Source organism: Lolium perenne, chromosome 5 (genome assembly GCF_019359855.2).
Source record: "Lolium perenne isolate Kyuss_39 chromosome 5, Kyuss_2.0, whole genome shotgun sequence".
NCBI classification, from domain to species: domain Eukaryota; kingdom Viridiplantae; phylum Streptophyta; class Magnoliopsida; order Poales; family Poaceae; genus Lolium; species Lolium perenne.
Genome location: NC_067248.2, coordinates 241922506 through 241940732, shown reverse-complemented (window position 1 = coordinate 241940732; position 18227 = coordinate 241922506). Strand labels below are relative to the sequence as shown.

Below are 18227 nucleotides of genomic sequence, written 5' to 3'. Positions count from 1 at the left end.
TAAAAATCCCGCGTTCCAAACGTTGCTAATAGATATATGTACAAGAAGCAGAAACACACTTGCTAATGAAAAACTTGATCCTACATAACCCTCCCCATCCCCTATATTGGACAGATGCCCCTTCTCCGCCGGCCCCTCTTCCACACACACAGACACAAACGGAAATTACAATGTTTTTTTTCATTCCATGTCTCCGCGGCGGAGTTGATCGGGACACGGCGGTGGGGGAGCTGACCGGGAACACCTATGAAAATCACGCGTAAACTTAACTTTGTTGTTTCTCCTCTTATCTCTCATCGACAGTGAAAATGTTGCGTTCCAGATGGGGCCTTGATGTAAGCAGGGGCCGGTGCCCCCCCCCCCCCCCCCCCCCCCAACCAAGTTGTGAATAATTTTTTTTTGGAAGGGCTTACATTAAAATGAATATTTTGCCTAGTGAAGCGCTTGCCACGTAAACCACAACATTTAATATAAGTAAACAATGCATTTGACATCGCTTCTTGCATCCGACATAGAGAGAAACGTCTAACTGTAACTGCACATTCATGTGCTAACATAACGCAAATGAGAAAGGGCAATTTTTATGGCACTAGTCACATAAGTCGTGGTTATGTGAAGAGAGACCTAAAAGTGGTGGTTTTCTTAACGGTCTCTTTGAATCAAAGGATATATCTTTATAGAAATTTTGGAGGGTTATAATCCTTAGATTTTTGTTGTGCTGGTTTGATCTCTGGAACTGAACCCTATATAATTCTCTCAAATATATTTCACTGTATTGAATAGTAAGATTTCTATTCACTGAAATTTCTTGTAAAGAATAATTTGTTTCCTGTATGGAGTAATCAAACAAACTTTACTGTATATACAATCCATGCATAACTAGACTAGATTTTGCACTGCAGTCCAGGATTTTCTTCTCATATTCGTGCCTTTCTAGAATCCCGTGAATCAAAGATGAAGCCTCATGTGTATTAAGGTTCCATGATATTTACTCTACGTTTTCAGATTGGGATTAGTACGACATAACTAAACAGGCCTTAAATCATCTCAAAGAGGAAGAGAACTTGAGCTATGAAGTCCCTTGTAGTAATTAATAGGCACGGTATGGTGAGAGAGATCTCCAGTCGCTTGCGCTTGAAACGTTTAGGATCCGCTTTGCGGAATGGGGACGCCACGCATCGGCCAAAAAGGTCAGTGGTTTCGATCGGTTTCGTCGGGATTGCCGTCGGATCCGGTCTAATCATGGCCGGCTCATTAGCCTCGATCCCCAGCAGTTTTAGCTCCTTTCTTTTTCTCTTCTCCCCGGGCAGGGCACATGCTTCCATCACGGCAATCGGGAAGAGAGAAATAGCATGGACAATTGTACGGAGTACTACTGTACATGTGGTGGTGATAGGATCGAGAAGATAGGCAGTGGAAAAGGAGGCTCATATCTTTGGACTCAAGAATCTGGCTTTGGCATAAGAAAGGGATTTCTCAACAACTACTCCCTCCGTGCAGAAATATAAGACGCTGGGGAGGTTTTCCGACCAGGTGAAAAAGTTGTAAAAAGACATCGATACCCCTGTCGATTTCCCGATCTCGATCTCGATCTCGATTTCCCCATCGTCCCCACCGGAATCGATCCACCCCGGCCATCTCCTCCTCCCAGGCAGCTCCTCCCCACCGGAATCGATCCACCCCGGCCATCTTCTCCCCCAGGCAGCTCCTCCACAGGAGAAATCGATCCAGGAGCTCCAATCAATCCCGATCCACGCCTTCGCGTCCAGCTCCGACCGATCCCGATCGATCCCCTATCTCGTCGCCCAGTTGTACTCCAGGTCCGGGGATCAATCCCCTGTCTCCTCGCCCAGCTGTACTCCCGGTCCAGGTCCGATCATCCACTGGTTCGTCGCCAAGCTGCACTCCAGCTCCGATCGCTCGATCGATCCACTGGTGCGTCGCCCAGCTTGTCGGCTGCTGCAGTTCCTGGAAGCCCGCCGCCGTCCCCTAGCCAGAAGCCAGTTGCCAGGCCTGGAGGTCACCAAGAGGCGCCAGGGGAAGAATGAAAGCGCCCTTTATCGAAAAAAAAGAGGCGCCAGGGGAAGGAGGTCACAAGGACGCCAGGCAAAGCACTACTTCCTCGCTCATCGCCGCGTCCCAAGGTCGTTGACCTCGCGCCTGAAGAAGAATGGTGCTTCCAGATATCAATTTTAGTCCACCTGAAGACACAAGAAGAGGATGTCAATCATCCAGGGGAGTAGAATTAGCAATGATATTACTTCAATTTTTTCTAGAATGTAAATACCTCTTGTAAAACGAAACTAATCAATTTCATATGAGAATAAAATGGCAGCGAAAGATCATTCTAAATAGCAGACAATGATATTATTTTGGGTATGACATAGTTCCAATGTGTTGTGATTGTTAACTGAACTGTACAAAATATATACTGTATAGGATAGTTACCTGCATACCCCGGGGCAAGGTATCCGAAAGTGCCAGCAAGTCTTGTCTCCACTGATACACACTTCCACTGATTGACAGTGCAAGGCTGTGCAGGTACTCAACACCTCTCGCAACATCAAGGGCAGTGCTCAGTCGTTTCTTCCATTCCAAGGGCTGTGAATTGTGTTCTTTCCACTCAAACAGATGTTGACTGACCGGCCCATGTGGCATGTACTCATATACAAGAATCCTCTCATTACCATCAAGGAGCAGCGACACCAGATTCCGATGACGGAGCTTGGTCGGCAGAGATATCTCTGATTTGAACTCATTCAGCCCCTTGTTTCCCATAACACCAAACTCCATTCGCTTGACAGCGATTTTTATCCCACCGTGAAGCTCGCCCTTGTAGACAGTGCCAAACCCATATCAGGCCTCTGTTGTGGTTCCCTAGCACAGCAGTGACCGGCCAGCTGTGCGACGGTGCTAACGCTGGCAAAGGTCTCCTCGTCAAGGTCATTCTCCGGAACCATGTAACTAGGTGCATGCTATCCTCAGGCTGCGTGTCATCAAGCGCCCTCCGTCCGGTGACCAGCTCCATCAAAATGACACCACAGCTGAAGACATCAGCTTTTGTGGTTACTAGTCCAGTAACTGCAAAAAAATGTAAGCATTTGTTACAGCAATATTGCAAGTGCCAGTAATGATGAACAAAGCAGTTTTTAATCGGAAGAGAGTGTTGGCATGTTCATTGTATGTATGAAGAACTGAAATAAAGCAGTTTTTAATCAGATATTTCATGTCTATGATTTTAAGCACATTGTGGTTGCTTATTTGCAGTAATAATATGAAAATGAATTACAGAGAAGGAAATTTGCACCAGGAAATAATCACTCTGAATTCTTCTAAATTCTTTTTGCACTTACTCGTGGTTCTGTTCAGGTTTGACTTTGCCCGCTCGAGCTCCATGAGAACCGAGTCAGGGTGCTGCTGCTGTGAGTGTTCGTCGAGACCGCCACACATCTCCACATCAGCTTCAGCATTTCCCGCAGACAGCTTCTCCTCTTCAGGTTCTGTCGTGGGCAATTCAGCGATAGAGCAGTTGTTATCCTCAGGCTACTGCTTCTCGTCAGGTTCTACAGGTTGCAGTGTCTCAATTGTTTTCTTGTGTATATTGAGCTTCTAATCCGCGATAACCCTCTTGGCCGACTCCAGTTCCTAGAGCACATCGAGCATCTCCCTTTCTTTGACCCTGAGCTCCTTCTCTAGCTGCGCGGTCTGCTCCTCCAGGCTGATGCATTGCTCGTTCTCTTCAGTCCCCACCACACGCTGGTCCTGTTTCTGCAAGCACCAAAGCCGAAAGACCGAAATTAAACAGGAAAGACAAACTTCGGTGTTGCATTTCCTGCTCTGCTCCTAGTTGAATGGCGAGCTAGCAAAAAGTGCAGCATGGTACAGTGATGCATAGGGCATGTGCTCTACAATAGGGCCGAATTACTCTACGGAGCAGGGAAATGTCGGCAGCGCCGCACGTTTGCTGGACCAAGAAGGTAATTCGGGCCAAGATTTGCCGCGGCAAGGAGAGGGGAGGAGAGGAGGTCAGGCTCACCTTGTGGTGCGCGAAGATGCGGCCGACGAGGTGGGAGCTCCAGGCGGCGCTGCCACTGAAGCGGTCGACGGCCTCTCGCACCGAATCGAACGGCGCCGAGGTGTCGGTCTCTGCCCTGCCTCCGCCGACAGCCGCTGACACAGGCGGGGACGACGAGGACAGTGGCGCCGCCGAAGCCCAGTGCCGGCCTCCTTGCCTTTGCAAAGATTTGGGAGGTCTTCTCCTGCTACGAATGGAGCTCCGCACCACCACCACCATGGCTACAGATCCACCTTTACGCTGGCTCGACAGATCGAGCCCCGCAACTGCAGATCGGACCACCGGAGGGGTAAAAGCTCAAGTTTCAGCTCCACCTTGTTGGATATCATGGGAGAGGCGAGGATGTGCGAGAAAGAGGGGGCGGCAGCTTCGCGCGCGAGGAAGAGGGGCGGCGCCGACGCGCGCGAGGAAGAGGGCACCGATGGCGTGGGGTGCGGCGGCGGAGCGGGTGAGTGTGCTACACGAGTGGGCGAGTGGGACGACCGGAGTACCGGACGAGACGCGACGAGGGGCAAAACGGGAAAGTTGTAATAGTTCGTAGCGCAAAAAAAGTTGGCCGTGGAACTCCCAACGTCTTACATTCCGGAACGGAGGGAGTAGAAGAGAGCAAGAAAAGGAGAACAAAAAAAGTTGAATCATCGTGACACATGACTTCGACTAGAACGAATAAAGAGCTAGCAAAAAAGAAAACTTGGTATCTGAAAATGACTGTACCAAAACCAGATTAACAGCGACGCTAATATTTTGTACTGCACATGGAGAATCAGTGGACTGCTTATGCAATTAGCCGTACATACGATGTAAGGTTATTTCAGCAGGGCAACTCCGATCGTGCTGAGGTGAAAATTAGCCGTGTATGGATTATATGAGTATAGGCTATTTTTGAGAAGCGAGACGCTCACCTGAGGTGAAATTTTTATTTCAAGATACATACGACATGCTCAAAATAAAGAAACGAAGAAGATTAACAGATATAAATTTTACTGCCTTTTTTCTGCTTGAGGAATTCTGGAGACAAAAGTTTCGACAGTAACAAAGAGATGCACCTCTCATCAAACGGAACCACTCACGTGCTATTGAGTTAGTTCATCTTCCTTAACAGAAAAATGAAGGAAAACTAAATTGTGATTTAACATTTTTGATGGTCCATAAGACAATAGTTAGGCAGAAAAATAGAGATGCACCCTCTCATCAAGTGAAACTGCTGCTCGTGTGCTCAGTAGGTTCATTTCCCCTATCACAAAGAAAATACAATATGAACTACATTATGATTGTGTAGAGATCAAAATTATGTACGGAACACAAGATGTCCTGTAGTGAATAATTTGGCTAGAAGTTTCAACTGGATAAGGGAGTTCACATGCACAACCATTAATAGCCCTTGTTCCCCCGTATCCGAGCTCGCATGTCAACCTGTTGCAATTTTGACAAAATTAGTATTTCCACATGCAAAAAACAACAGTCGAAAAGTCCTAAGCAGAACAATGATTAAATATATAGCAACCCATAATCCAATATGGTATCAAAGGAAGTTAAATATATGGACCATTATAATGGATAGCCATCTAAAAAGGAGGGGTAGAGCAACAGCATCTAATGCAACAATAATAGGCCAAACCTATCAAATGTTCTTAAAGTAGGTCGTATGTCACATTCATAACTTGTACACCTAAGGGTAATGGGTTATCATAAATGTGAGGCAAACGAATATATGATCATATCTATGTAGAAAGAAATGGCATGAGCTGTCTATAATAAGTACTTATACATGAGAGATGTACACAGTAATTGCATTTGAAAGTAAGCATCCAAACAACTATAATCTTCATGTACCCAAGTCATCATACAACAGGGTTTTCTAGCTAAATATACTCCTTTAATCTACAATAGTGGATACTTTGAGGATATGTAGAACGATATTACTCTGTGTATGATCCTTTGTGTACGATTTTTGTCTGATGCATTGGTGCCATCATATCCTTCACTCTGGCCCCACCCATATAATCCATCTACGGCTGGTGTGTAGCATCGTACCAAAATCGGACAAAAATGATGTGTGTATAGCAGTTAAAGACTAAAGAGAGACTCTAATCTGACAAGCAAGGAAAAAAGGATTTTTGCCTTTGATTGTCCTTACAATTGTAGTTCTTTTCTCACATCTTTTGTGCACAGGCTGTTTCACAATATTGGATTACTACCCTTTTATTTGTTTTCAATGCATATAAACTAAAAGCCAATACACATGTAAAGGGCCAAGTACGAGTACCAGAGCCTATCTTGCTGGATAAAAGAAAAGTGTTATGTTATCTTGATTCAGATATTGTTTATTGTGAAGAAAACGGTGATACAAACAGCAATATCGAACATCTTGAGCATCTCAGAATTTTTTTTTTTTTTTTGACCAGGAGCATCTCAGATATCGACAGGGAAACGAGAACAAATGTTTTTTTCCACACCATCAACCATTCAGAGTGCAATTGTCCAGAATAAGCTTTCACATTTGTATTAATTTAATTACGAGTGAGATGCTAGTCAGTAGTGTGGCTATCAGTATGTAAACCTGCTAAGAGACGCAAGATAACAGACAGACGTGCAGCTGTCCATAGTTTATTATCTTGTGATGAAAGAGTGGTCTGTGAAAAAGACAATGAAGGACAAATGTTCCATGTAGCCAACACTGGGGTGTAGGACTGGCACAAGAGGGCAGTCATTCGCACCCGATAAGTGAAATGTTAGTGGATATAGTCGCATCTAGTGTGTGCTGTGTTAGAAGTCTAATTATGATGTATTGATGTCTCTTTATGGTAAACACTCTTCCTTATGTACGCCAGTGATGACAAAATTATGTTGAAATGCAAAAAATGTTTACGAATTCTGCAAATCAATTGTCCACTGAAGATGAAGGATAGAGAGAGAAAAAAGGGAGTGAAAACGTAATACTTAATCGTATCGCAATCAGGATTCTCCCAGAATGAGCAAAGGAACAGTGAATAGTGGAGTGTACCCTAGAACGTTCTTTCCAAAAAAAAAAAAAAAAACTTCCATACAAATCCATCTTGCATAGCATAAATTGTATTTTCATAAAATTGAGCAGAGCACAAGTACCTTTTTTGACTAGAGATAATATTATGCCATTTATCAATTGGGGTAATTTTAGTAGTTATCCTTTTGAACAAAAAAATAAACATTTAGATGCTAGATCTGCGGAAAAGGTAGCTCTCGAGTAAAGTCACACAGGGCTCGGTTTCCAGAACCAGATTCCATCGCTATTAACCAAAAGGGGCAATCTGGAGGGTTTTGAAGCCTTCAGAGAAGATGAAGAGAATCAAATTGAAATATGAAACCATCCAAGTCAATGAAGAGAATAAACTGTATAAGAACTGAGAGTACCAATACAAGTAATTCAATAAAAACAAAAGCAGGAGTTGCTTATGTGATGGCTGCAGAATTTGGAACTGCATTATCTAAAGGAATAATGTGTACGAAGTTTATGGATCTCTGTGTCCCGGCTATGTTGTTTGATCGGAGGAGAAAGATCAAGTTTATCACCGAGTCAACAAATTACGGTACACTTCTTTTTACATTATAATAATGTGGTGTCCCAACAAATCCAGAGATGTATATAGCAATTGAATTTGAAGGTAAGCATCCAAACTGCTATCATTTAACAAATACATATGATATCATCTATTGATCAGCATGTACTCAAGTTATCATATTATAGCCTTTTTCTAGCTAAATCTGCTTCTTAAATTTATAATAATGGATATTTTGAGGATATGTAGCATACCGGAATAGTTAGAGAGCAATTCTGATTCTGACCATCAGTCCAAAATCTACTGTTCTTATTGCACCAGCAAGGAAAAAAGATTTCTGCTTTTGACCATTCTTACAATTTTAGTTTTTTTTTTTCTCACATCTTTGGTGCAGTATGTTGTACGACATTGAAATACTACCGTTTTATTAGTTTAACGATGCATAGATACAAAAAAAAAATACATCAAACATGCAAAGTGGCGAGTACTTAATGTTAAAGTTCACAGGAAGGAGTACCAGCGATTTAAATTCCAGGTGTATTATTAGCTTACTCGACCCTGTTCTAGTTCTATGTTAATATAAGAATCTCATGTTATCTTGATTCAGATTAAATCAACGATACACTCATCATATCTATGTGTAAAATTCACCTTTACTCTGAAACCCTTGGACATCCAGCACGGCCAAAATTCAAAGCCTAGCTAACTTATCATATGCCACAGATATTTCCACTGGCATTGTTGTATCGATCTGTAGCATAAGGACCAATTAAATGGCAGTAGCACCCCTGAGCGTTGGTTGCGAGAGCATCAATGCAGGCTTTGTGGCAGGCCCAAAACATGTTCAACCCAGCCAGCTACGTGTACTGTACCACAGAAGCCGGTTCATAATAATGCATCAATCAATCAACAAACTTGCAACTGCAAGGGAGTGGGCCTAGCACCACTGCAAGTACCTAACAAGTGCTGGATGCCGGTTTGACATTAAATTGCAGACAAGTTCATCGCCCACAAATCAGCTAGCCGCTCACATGCACACATATTAGTAACATCTAACAGCGCAACATAATGATGATTGCAAGCAGAATTCGTCGAAAGGGAAACTGGCATCGGTGATGCGCAACGAAACAGCTATTGCACGCAAAACTCATGGAAAGGGAAATTGGTGTACAGTAGCTGATTCAGGGGGAGCAATTGGAGACTTGCCTGGCCCCTTTTGCAGTTGAAGTAGGTCTCCCGCAGGCCGACGCACTCGCTGGTGATGCAGGGCACCTTCTCCCCGGCGCACTCCTTGTACGGCCTGTTCTGCACCTGCGTGCGAGAAACCACATCAGGGAAGAAAAGAGGAGCAAATCGGTCCGCGGCATGCGGCCATCTCGCTCGAACAACAACGGCGCAGCGGGCGGGATCACTGCCTTCCCTCGTTGCCCGATGAACTCCACGAGTATCGGCATGCAGATAACCGAACACACCAAATCGAATCGAAACAAGCGGCGGCGGCACAGCGAGCGAGGGGCGAGAGAGAGAGGGAGGAGCCGCGGCTGACCTTGACGCAGTCGGTCTCGCTGAGGCACTTGACGAGCTCCATGGCCAGCCCCTTGCACGACTTCGACATCTTCCCCTCGCTCGCTCGGCGGCTTGTCTGCGGCTTGCGGGAGGGGAAAGAGGCGAGACGGCGGCGTGTCTCTCCTCCTTCCGGCGGCGGCCGACGCAGCAGGTCGTGGGAGAGAGATCTTAGTTGGGCCTTGTGGGCCGGGCCACGGTAAGGTAACCTCAGGCTCGACTATACTGGAACATGAATACACGCCAGCCCATCTGCTCTTTATCTCCAAGGCCCGGCCCAGACACCCTTGTCGGCCAGCGAATTTGTTAGAAATGGACTGACCTTTACAAAGGGAGGGCAACCTGCTCCACACGCGGCAATTGACGTGCAGTGTTAGAAAATTTCTCATAAGAGTTCTTCTTTCTCACCACGTGTGGCGAGGGAAAGTAAGATGGGGACGACAGAGGAGAGAGAAGGACCAGGTGGATGGTGGGTTGTCTCAGTTTTCTCTTTTATTTTTTATTAGATTCGCTTGTTTAAAATGAAATATATTGAGAATCGTAACTCTAAATTATGAATCGTTTTCATTTTTGAGATCCACGCGTCGAGATTTTCAAAATTACGTTCCATGTTGATAGGTTTCAAGATACTTTTTTTTGTACTTCCAATACTAGTATAGTTGTACTCGTCGTGTACTTGCGTGGCCGGGTCGTTAGCTTCGTTGTGCGACGCGTCGCGTACGGCTCCTTCGCGTGGGTGTACTCACTCCACCACTCGACCACGTTCCTAGGTTGGTCGTACGGCTCCGCGGGAGTCTGCCACGTGTTCAGGAGCGGAGTTAGCATGTGAATAATGGGTGTACATAGTCAGAGTTTTACTCATAGTTCTGCTCATTTATTTGATATTTATTGCTCTAGATGTGAACTATACATAGATATACACGCTTTTGTAAAAAAATGGGTGTACATTTGTACACCATGTACTGAATTCCATCCGCCTATGCGTAGTGGTACCCGTCCTTTAGCGCTAAACCTATTTTCCACCCTGCTGCGGGGCCGATTAACGCCCTCCCGCGAGCGGGCCACTGTCCATCTAGTTTGGTTTTTTGTTTTCTATTTTTTCTTCGGTTCTTTTATAGTTTTTTTAGTTTCTTGCCTTTTGTTTTTTCAGTTTTTTATGTTTTTTTTCCTTTTTCAGATTTAGTTAGGGAGCGGGCTTGATATTTGTGCCCGAACGTTGGGTTAGGCAGGCTCAGGCTTACAGTTTTCACGATTTAGTTAGGGATTGGGTCAGGCAGGATTTTGCTTATTCGGGCCGGGTTTAGGCCCGATTTACAAGCTCGACGGTTGGGCCGGGCTCGGGTTTGACTTTTTAGCTTTGGGCTTTTTCGGGTGTGGCCCGAAACCCGGTCCGGCCTGAGTTTTGCCCAATTGTAGCGGTAGCAGGAAGGGGTTAGGAGGAGGGCGGACAGGCGCAGCAATAGGCCCATCCATGGCACGGTGGTGGTGGCCAAGGCGTGGCGGGAAGCACGGCGTCGACGGCCAAGCGCGATGGCACGGGCTAGTGGCGAGATTTTTGAGTTTTTTTTTATAGATTTTGATTTTTTAAATTGAGATGATATGTGGGTCCCTTCCCATTTGGTCAGATTTTTGCTACATTGGCGTTGCAGGTAGGTCCCGACCTGGCAAAAACTCTGTCAATTTGGTATTAACTTACGTTTAGTTTTTTGTTAAAAACTTAGCAAAATGTGGCGGTTTTCTATTCCACGAACGTAAACACTGGTAGAAAAAGAGGCTTCCGTCCAGCCCCATTAGTCGCAAAAGTATAGGAGCCGCGACTAACGGAGTCTTTAGTCGCGGTTCGGGAGGCGAACCGCGACTAAAGGCCTGGGCCCAGAGCGCTCGCTGGCCAGCTGGTGGACGGGAGGAGCTTTAGTCGCGGTTGGCCAGGCTAACCGCGACTAAAGGTGCCCGAATGCCTTTAGTCGCGGTTGGCCAAGCCCCACCCCTATATATACCGTTCAGCCCACAGCACTTAGCTATTTGGTGCCACTTCTCTTCACAAACTTCACAAGGGGGTGTAGGTTTGCTTTTAGCTTCTCTTATGCACACAAGGTGTTTGATGAAATGCCCCAAGAGCATGAAACACACATGATATGAAGTGTCGGAGCCACACTTGAGCTTCCTCATTTATTTTTTCCTCCTCGATCGCGGTTAGCAACTTGAACCTTTCATATGTGTCATTGATAAAATATGCATGTGTGTAGCTAGTTAGTTTAACAAATGCATGATGGTTAATTATATATTTTATATTATAATAATGCAGATGAATCGGCAATGGATGTACGGTAACCGACTCTCCGGCGAGTTCACTACGGTTTGAAAGATTTCCTCGTAGTGGCTAATGCGAACAAGCAGGGGGTTTTGTTATCTGTTCATGTGTTAACTGTAAGAATCAGAAGGGTTACTCTTCCTCAAGAGATGTTCACATGCACCTGCTTCGGCACGGTTTCATGCCAAGCTATAATTGTTGGACCAAGCATGGAGAAAGAGGGGTTATAATGGAAGAAGATGAAGAAGGGGATGATTTCATCGATGAAAGCTATCTTGCTCATTTCGGTGATACTTTCATGGAGGATGCTGAAGGTGAAGGGGAAGGTGAAGGGGAAGGTGAAGAAGAGGCACGTGATGAGCCCGTTGATGATCTTGGTCGGACCATTGCTGATGCACGGAGACGCTGCGAAACTGAAAAGGAGAGGGAGAATTTGGATCGCATGTTAGAGGATCACAGAAAGGCGATGTACCCCGGATGCGATGATGGTCTGAAAAAGCTGGGTTGCACACTGGATTTGCTGAAATGGAAGGCACAGGCAGGTGTAGCTAACTCGGCATTTGAAAACTTGCTGAAAATGTTGAAGAATATGTTTCCAAAGAATAACGAGTTGCCCGCCAGTACGTACGAAGCAAAGAAGGTTGTCTGCCCTCTAGGTTTACAGGTTCTGAAGATACATGCATGCATCAACGACTGCATCCTCTACCGCGGTGAATACGAGAATTTAAATGAATGCCCGGTATGCACTGCATTGCGTTATAAGATCAGAGGCGATGGCCCTGGTGACGATGTTGAGGGCCAGAAACCCAGGAAGAGGGTTCCCGCCAAGGTGATGTGGTATGCTCCTATAATACCACAGTTGAAACGTCTGTTCAGGAACAAAGAGCATGCCAAGTTGTTGCGATGGCACAAAGAGGACCGCAAGTCGGACGGGGAGTTGAGACACCCCGCAGATGGAACGCAATGGAGAAAGATCGACAGATAGTTCAAAGATTTTGCAGCTGACGCAAGGAACATAAGATTTGGTCTAAGTACAGATGGCATGAATCCTTTTGGCGAGCAGAGCTCCAGCCATAGCACCTGGCCCGTGACTCTATGCATCTACAACCTTCCTCCTTGGTTGTGCATGAAGCGGAAGTTCATTATGATGCCAGTGCTCATCCAAGGTCCGAAGCAACCCGGCAACGACATCGATGTGTACCTAAGGCCATTAGTTGATGAACTTTTACAGCTGTGGGGGAGACCTGGTGTCCGTGTGTGGGATGAGCACAAAGAAGAGGAATTTGACCTACGAGCGTTGCTTTTCGTAACCATCAACGATTGGCCTGCTCTTAGTAACCTTTCGGGACTGTCAAATAAGGGATACAATGCATGCACGCACTACTTACATGAGACTGAAAGTGTACATTTGCCAAATTATAAGAAGAACGTGTACCTTGGGCATCGTCGATTTCTTCCGAAAATTCATCCAGTAAGAAAGAAAGGCAAGCATTACAACGGCAAGGCAGATCACCGGCCGAAGCCTGCGGAACGCACTGGTGTTGAGGTATTTGATATGGTCAAGGATTTGAAAGTCATCTTTGGAAAGGGTCCTGGCGGACAATGATGGCGTGTAACTCACACGTTCGTTGGGAACCCCAAGAGGAAGGTATGATGCGCACAGCAGCAAGTTTTCCCTCAGAAAGAAACCAAGGTTTATCGAACCAGGAGGAGCCAAGAAGCACGTTGAAGGTTGATGGCGGCGGGATGTAGTGCGGCGCAACACCAGGGATTCCGGCGCCAACGTGGAACCTGCACAACACAACCAAAGTACTTTGTCCCAACGAAACAGTGAGGTTGTCAATCTCACCGGCTTGCTGTAACAAAGGATTAACCGTATTGTGTGGAAGATGATTGTTTGCGAAAACGTAGAAACGATATTGCGATGGGTGTATTTGATAAAGAGAATTGGACCGGGGTCCACAGTTCACTAGAGGTGTCTCTCCCATAAGATAAACAGCATGTTGGGTGAACAAATTACAGTTGGGCAATTGACAAATAAAGAGAGCATGACCATGCACATACATATCATGATGAGTATAGTGAGATTTAATTGGGCATTACGACAAAGTACATAGACCGCCATCCAACTGCATCTATGCCTAAAAAGTCCACCTTCAGGTTATCATCCGAACCCCCTCCAGTATTAAGTTGCAAAGCAACAGGCAATTGCATTAAGTATGGTGCGTAATGTAATCAACAACTACATCCTTAGACATAGCATCAATGTTTTATCCCTAGTGGCAACAGCACAACACAACCTTAGAACTTTTACATCCTTTGTCCCGGTGTCAATGCGAGGCATGAACCCACTATCGAGCATAAATACTCCCTCTTGGAGTTACAAGCATCTACTTGGCCGAGCATCTACTAGTAACGGAAAGCATGCAAGATCATAAACAACACATAGATATAACTTTGATAATCAACATAACAAGTATTCTCTATTCATCGGATCCCAACAAACGCAACATATAGAATTACGAGATAGATGATCTTGATCATGTTAGGCAGCTCACAAGATCCGACAATGATAGCACAATGGGGAGAAGACAACCATCTAGCTACTGCTATGGACCCATAGTCCAGGGGTAGACTACTCACACATCACACCGGAGGCGACCATGGCGGCGTAGAGTCCTCCGGAGATGATTCCCCTCTCCCGGCGAGTGCGGAGGCGATCTCCTGGATCCCGAGATGGGATCGGCGTTGGCGGCGTCTACGGAAGGTTTTCCGTATCGTGGCTCTCGGTGCAGGGGTTTCGTCACGGAGGCTTTAAGTAGGCGGAAGGGCAAGTCGGAGGGGGCACAGGGCCCCACACCACGGTGGCGCGGCCAAGGGGGGGCCGCGCCGCCTAGGGTTTGGGCACCCTGTGGCCCCACTTCATTTCGTCTTCGGACTTACGGAAGCTTCGTGGCAAAATAGGCCCCTGGGCGTTGATTTCGTCCAATTCCGAGAATATTTCCTTACTAGGATTTCTGAAACCAAAACAGCAGAAACAAAGAATCGGCACTTCGGCATCTTGTTAATAGGTTAGTTCCAGAAAATGCACGAATATGACATAAAGTGTGCATAAAACATGTAGATAACATCAATAATGTGGCATGGAACATAAGAAATTATTGATACGTCGGAGACGTATCAGCATCCCCAAGCTTAGTTCTGCTCGTCCCGAGCAGGTAAAACGATAACACAGATAATTTTACGGAGTGACATGCCATCATAATCTTGATCATACTATTTGTAAAGCATATGTAGTGAATGCAGCGATCAAAACAATGTATATGACATGAGTAAACAAGTGAATCATATAGCAAAGACTTTTCATGAATAGCACTTCAAGACAAGCATCAATAAGTCTTGCATAAGAGTTAACTCATAAAGCAATAATTCAAAGTAAAAGCATTGAAGCAACACAAAAGAAGATTAAGTTTCAGCGGTTGCTTTCAACTTGTAACATGTATATCTCATGGATATTGTCAACATAGAGTAATATAACAAGTGCAATAAGCAAGTATGTAGGAATCAATGCACAGTTCACACAAGTGTTTGCTTCTTGAGGTGGAGAGAAATAGGTGAACTGACTCAACATTGAAAGTAAAAGAATGGTCCTCCATAGAGGAAAAGCATCGATTGCTATATTTGTGCTAGAGCTTTGATTTTGAAAACATGAAACAATTTTGTCAACGGTAGTAATAAAGCATATGTATCATGTAAATTATATCTTACAAGTTGCAAGCCTCATGCATAGTGTACTAATAGTGCCCGCACCTTGTCCTAATTAGCTTGGACTACCGGATCATCACAATGCACATGTTTTGACCAAGTGTCACAAAGGGGTACCTCTATGCACTTTGTACAAAGGTCTAAGGAGAAAGCTCGCATTGGATTTCTCGCTATTGATTATTCTTCAACTTAGACATCCATACCGGGACAACATAGACAACAGATAATGGACTCCTCTTTTATGCATAAGCATGTAACAACAATTAATAATTTTCTCATTTGAGATTGAGGATATATGTCCAAAACTGAAACTTCCACCATGGATCATGGCTTTAGTTAGCGGCCCAATGTTCTTCTCTAACAATATGCATGCTTAACCATAAGGTGGTAGATCTCTCTTACTTCAGACAAGACGGACATGCATAGCAACTCACATGAAATTCAACAATGAATAGTTGATGGCGTCCCCAGTGAACATGGTTATCGCACAACAAGCAACTTATTAAGAGATAAAGTGCATAATTACATATTCAATACCACAATAGTTTTTAAGCTATTTGTCCCATGAGCTATATATTGCAAAGGTGAATGATGGAATTTTAAAGGTAGCACTCAAGCAATTTACTTTGGAATGGCGGAAAATACCATGTAGTAGGTAGGTATAGTGGACACAAATGGCATAGTGGTTGGCTCAAGTATTTTGGATGCATGAGAAGTATTCCCTCTCGATACAAGGTTTAGGCTAGCAAGGCTTATTTGAAACAAACACAAGGATGAACCGGTGCAGCAAAACTCACATAAAAGACATATTGAAAACATTATAAGACTCTACACCGTCTTCCTTGTTGTTCAAACTCAATACTAGAAATTATCTAGACCTTAGAGAAACCAAATATGCAAACCAAATTTTAGCATGCTCTATGTATTTCTTCATTAATGGGTGCAAAGTATATGATGCAAGAGCTTAATCATGAGCACAACAATTGCCAAGTATCACATTACCCAAGACATTAATAGCAATTACTACATGTATCATTTTCCAATTCCAACCATATAACAATTTAACGAAGGAGAAACTTCGCCATGAATACTATGAGTAGAAACCAAGGACATACTTGTCCATATGCTACAGCGGAGCGTGTCTCTCTCCCATAAAGTGAATGCTAGGATCCATTTTATTCAAACAAAACAAAAACAAAAACAAACCGACGCTCCAAGCAAAGCACATAAGATGTGATGGAATAAAAATATAGTTTCAGGGGAGGAACCTGATAATGTTGTCGATGAAGAAGGGGATGCCTTGGGCATCCCCAAGCTTAGACGCTTGAGTCTTCTTAGAATATGCAGGGGTGAACCACCGGGGCATCCCCAAGCTTAGAGCTTTCACTCTCCTTGATCATGTTGCATCATACTCCTCTCTTGATCCTTGAAAACTTCCTCCACACCAAACTCGAAACAACTTATTAGAGGGTTAGTGCACAATAAAAATTAACATATTCAGAGGTGACACAATCATTCTTAACACTTCTGGACATTGCATAATGCTACTGGACATTAGTGGATCAAAGAAATTCATCCAACATAGCAAAAGAGGCAATGCGAAATAAAAGGCAGAATCTGTCAAAACAGAACAGTTCGTATTGACGAATTTTAAAATGGCACCAGACTTGCTCAAATGAAAATGCTCAAATTGAATGAAAGTTGCGTACATATCTGAGGATCATGCACGTAAATTGGCTTAATTTTCTGAGCTACCTACAGGGAGGTGGACCCAGATTCGTGACAGCAAAGAAATCTGGAACTGCGCAGTAATCCAAATCTAGTACTTACTTTTCTATCAACGGCTTAACTTGGCACAACAAAACACAAAACTAAGATAAGGAGAGGTTGCTACAGTAGTAAACAACTTCCAAGACACAAAATAAAAACAAAGTACTGTAGGTAAAAACATGGGTTGTCTCCCATAAGCGTTTTTCTTTAACGCCTTTCAGCTAGGCGCAGAAAGTGTGTATCAAGTATTATCAAGAGACGAAGTGTCAACATCATAATTTGTTCTCATAATAGAATTAAAAGGTAACTTCATTTTCTTTCTAGGGAAGTGTTCCATACCTTTCTTGAGAGGAAATTGATATTTTATATTACCTTCCTTCATATCAATGATAGCACCAACAGTTCGAAGAAAAGGTCTTCCCAATATAATGGGACAAGATGCATTGCATTCAATATCCAAGACAACAAAATCAACGGGGACAAGGTTATTGTTAACGGTAATGCGAACATTATCAACTTTCCCCAAAGGTTTCTTTGTAGAATGATCAGCAAGATTAACATCCAAATAACAATTTTTCAGCGGTGGCAAGTCAAGCATATTATAAATTTTCTTAGGCATAACAGAAATACTTGCACCAAGATCACATAAAGCATTACAATCAAAATCTTTAACCTTCATCTTAATGATGGGCTCCCAACCATCCTCTAGCTTTCTAGGAATAGAGGCTTCTCGCTCTAGTTTCTCTTCTCTAGCTTTTATGAGAGCATTTGTAATATGATGTGTAAAAGCCAAATCTATAGCGCTAGCATTAGGACTTTTAGCAAGTTTTTGCAAGAACTTTATAACTTCAGAGATGTGGCAATCATCAAAATTCAAACCATTATAATCTAAAGCAATGGGATCATCATCCCCAATGTTGGAAAAAATTTCAGCAGCTTTATCACGGGCAGTTTCAGCAGTTTTAGCAGTTTCAGGCAGTTTCTCGCGCTTTGCATTAGAAGTGGAAACATTGCTAACACCAATTCTTTTATTAGTATTAGTAGGAGGTGCAGCAACATGTGTAGCATTAGCATTACTAGTGGTGGTAATAGTCCAAACTTTAGCTACATTCTTTTCTTTAGCTAGTTTTTCATTTTCTTCTCTATCCCACCTAGCACGCAGTTCAGCCATTAATCTTATATTCTCATTAATTCTAACTTGAATGGC

General features: G+C 44.0%; 2 protein-coding genes across 3 annotated transcripts; both read right to left on the bottom strand.

Annotated features, from left to right (window-relative positions):
• Nucleotides 1-1477: 1477 nt before the first annotated feature.
• LOC127302454 (WEB family protein At2g38370-like) lies at nt 1478-4670 on the bottom strand. The gene is made up of 4 exons (XM_071820378.1): nt 4037-4670; nt 3354-3768; nt 2449-3081; nt 1478-2201 (listed from the first exon to the last, which is right to left on the bottom strand). Exons 1-2 carry the CDS (start codon nt 4292-4294, stop codon nt 3646-3648), a joined length of 381 nt encoding a protein of 126 aa, XP_071676479.1. The 5' UTR covers nt 4295-4670; the 3' UTR covers nt 1478-2201; nt 2449-3081; nt 3354-3645.
• A 446-nt stretch (nt 4671-5116) lies between these two features.
• LOC127302453 (uncharacterized) lies at nt 5117-9326 on the bottom strand. Of its 2 annotated transcripts, XM_051332925.2 has the most exons (4): nt 9158-9326; nt 8818-8922; nt 5445-5488; nt 5117-5309 (listed from the first exon to the last, which is right to left on the bottom strand). In XM_051332925.2, the coding sequence occupies exons 1-3, from the start codon at nt 9224-9226 to the stop codon at nt 5447-5449; spliced, it is 216 nt and encodes a 71-aa protein (XP_051188885.1). In that variant the 5' UTR covers nt 9227-9326; the 3' UTR covers nt 5117-5309; nt 5445-5446. The 2 variants fall into 2 exon arrangements, with proteins under 2 accessions (XP_051188885.1, XP_051188884.1); XM_051332924.2 differs by having other exon boundaries at nt 5117-5488; nt 9158-9322.
• Between the last annotated feature and the right edge of the window lie 8901 nt (nt 9327-18227).

What these genes read in the sequence shown, in the direction of transcription:
- LOC127302453 (XM_051332925.2), bottom strand. Translation starts at nt 9,226, where the DNA reads ATGTCGAAGTCGTGCAAGGGGCTGGCCATGGAGCTCGTCAAGTGCCTC. An exon ending in GCGAGACCGACTGCGTCAAG is followed by an intron (nt 8,923 to 9,157) that starts GTCAGCCGCGGC and finishes TCTCGCACGCAG; the next exon opens with GTGCAGAACAGGCCGTACAA. An exon ending in TCAACTGCAAAAGGGGCCAG is followed by an intron (nt 5,489 to 8,817) that starts GCAAGTCTCCAA and finishes AAATTGCAACAG; the next exon opens with GTTGACATGCGAGCTCGGAT.
- LOC127302454 (XM_071820378.1), bottom strand. Translation starts at nt 4,294, where the DNA reads ATGGTGGTGGTGGTGCGGAGCTCCATTCGTAGCAGGAGAAGACCTCCC. An exon ending in GCATCTTCGCGCACCACAAG is followed by an intron (nt 3,769 to 4,036) that starts GTGAGCCTGACC and finishes TGGTGCTTGCAG; the next exon opens with AAACAGGACCAGCGTGTGGT.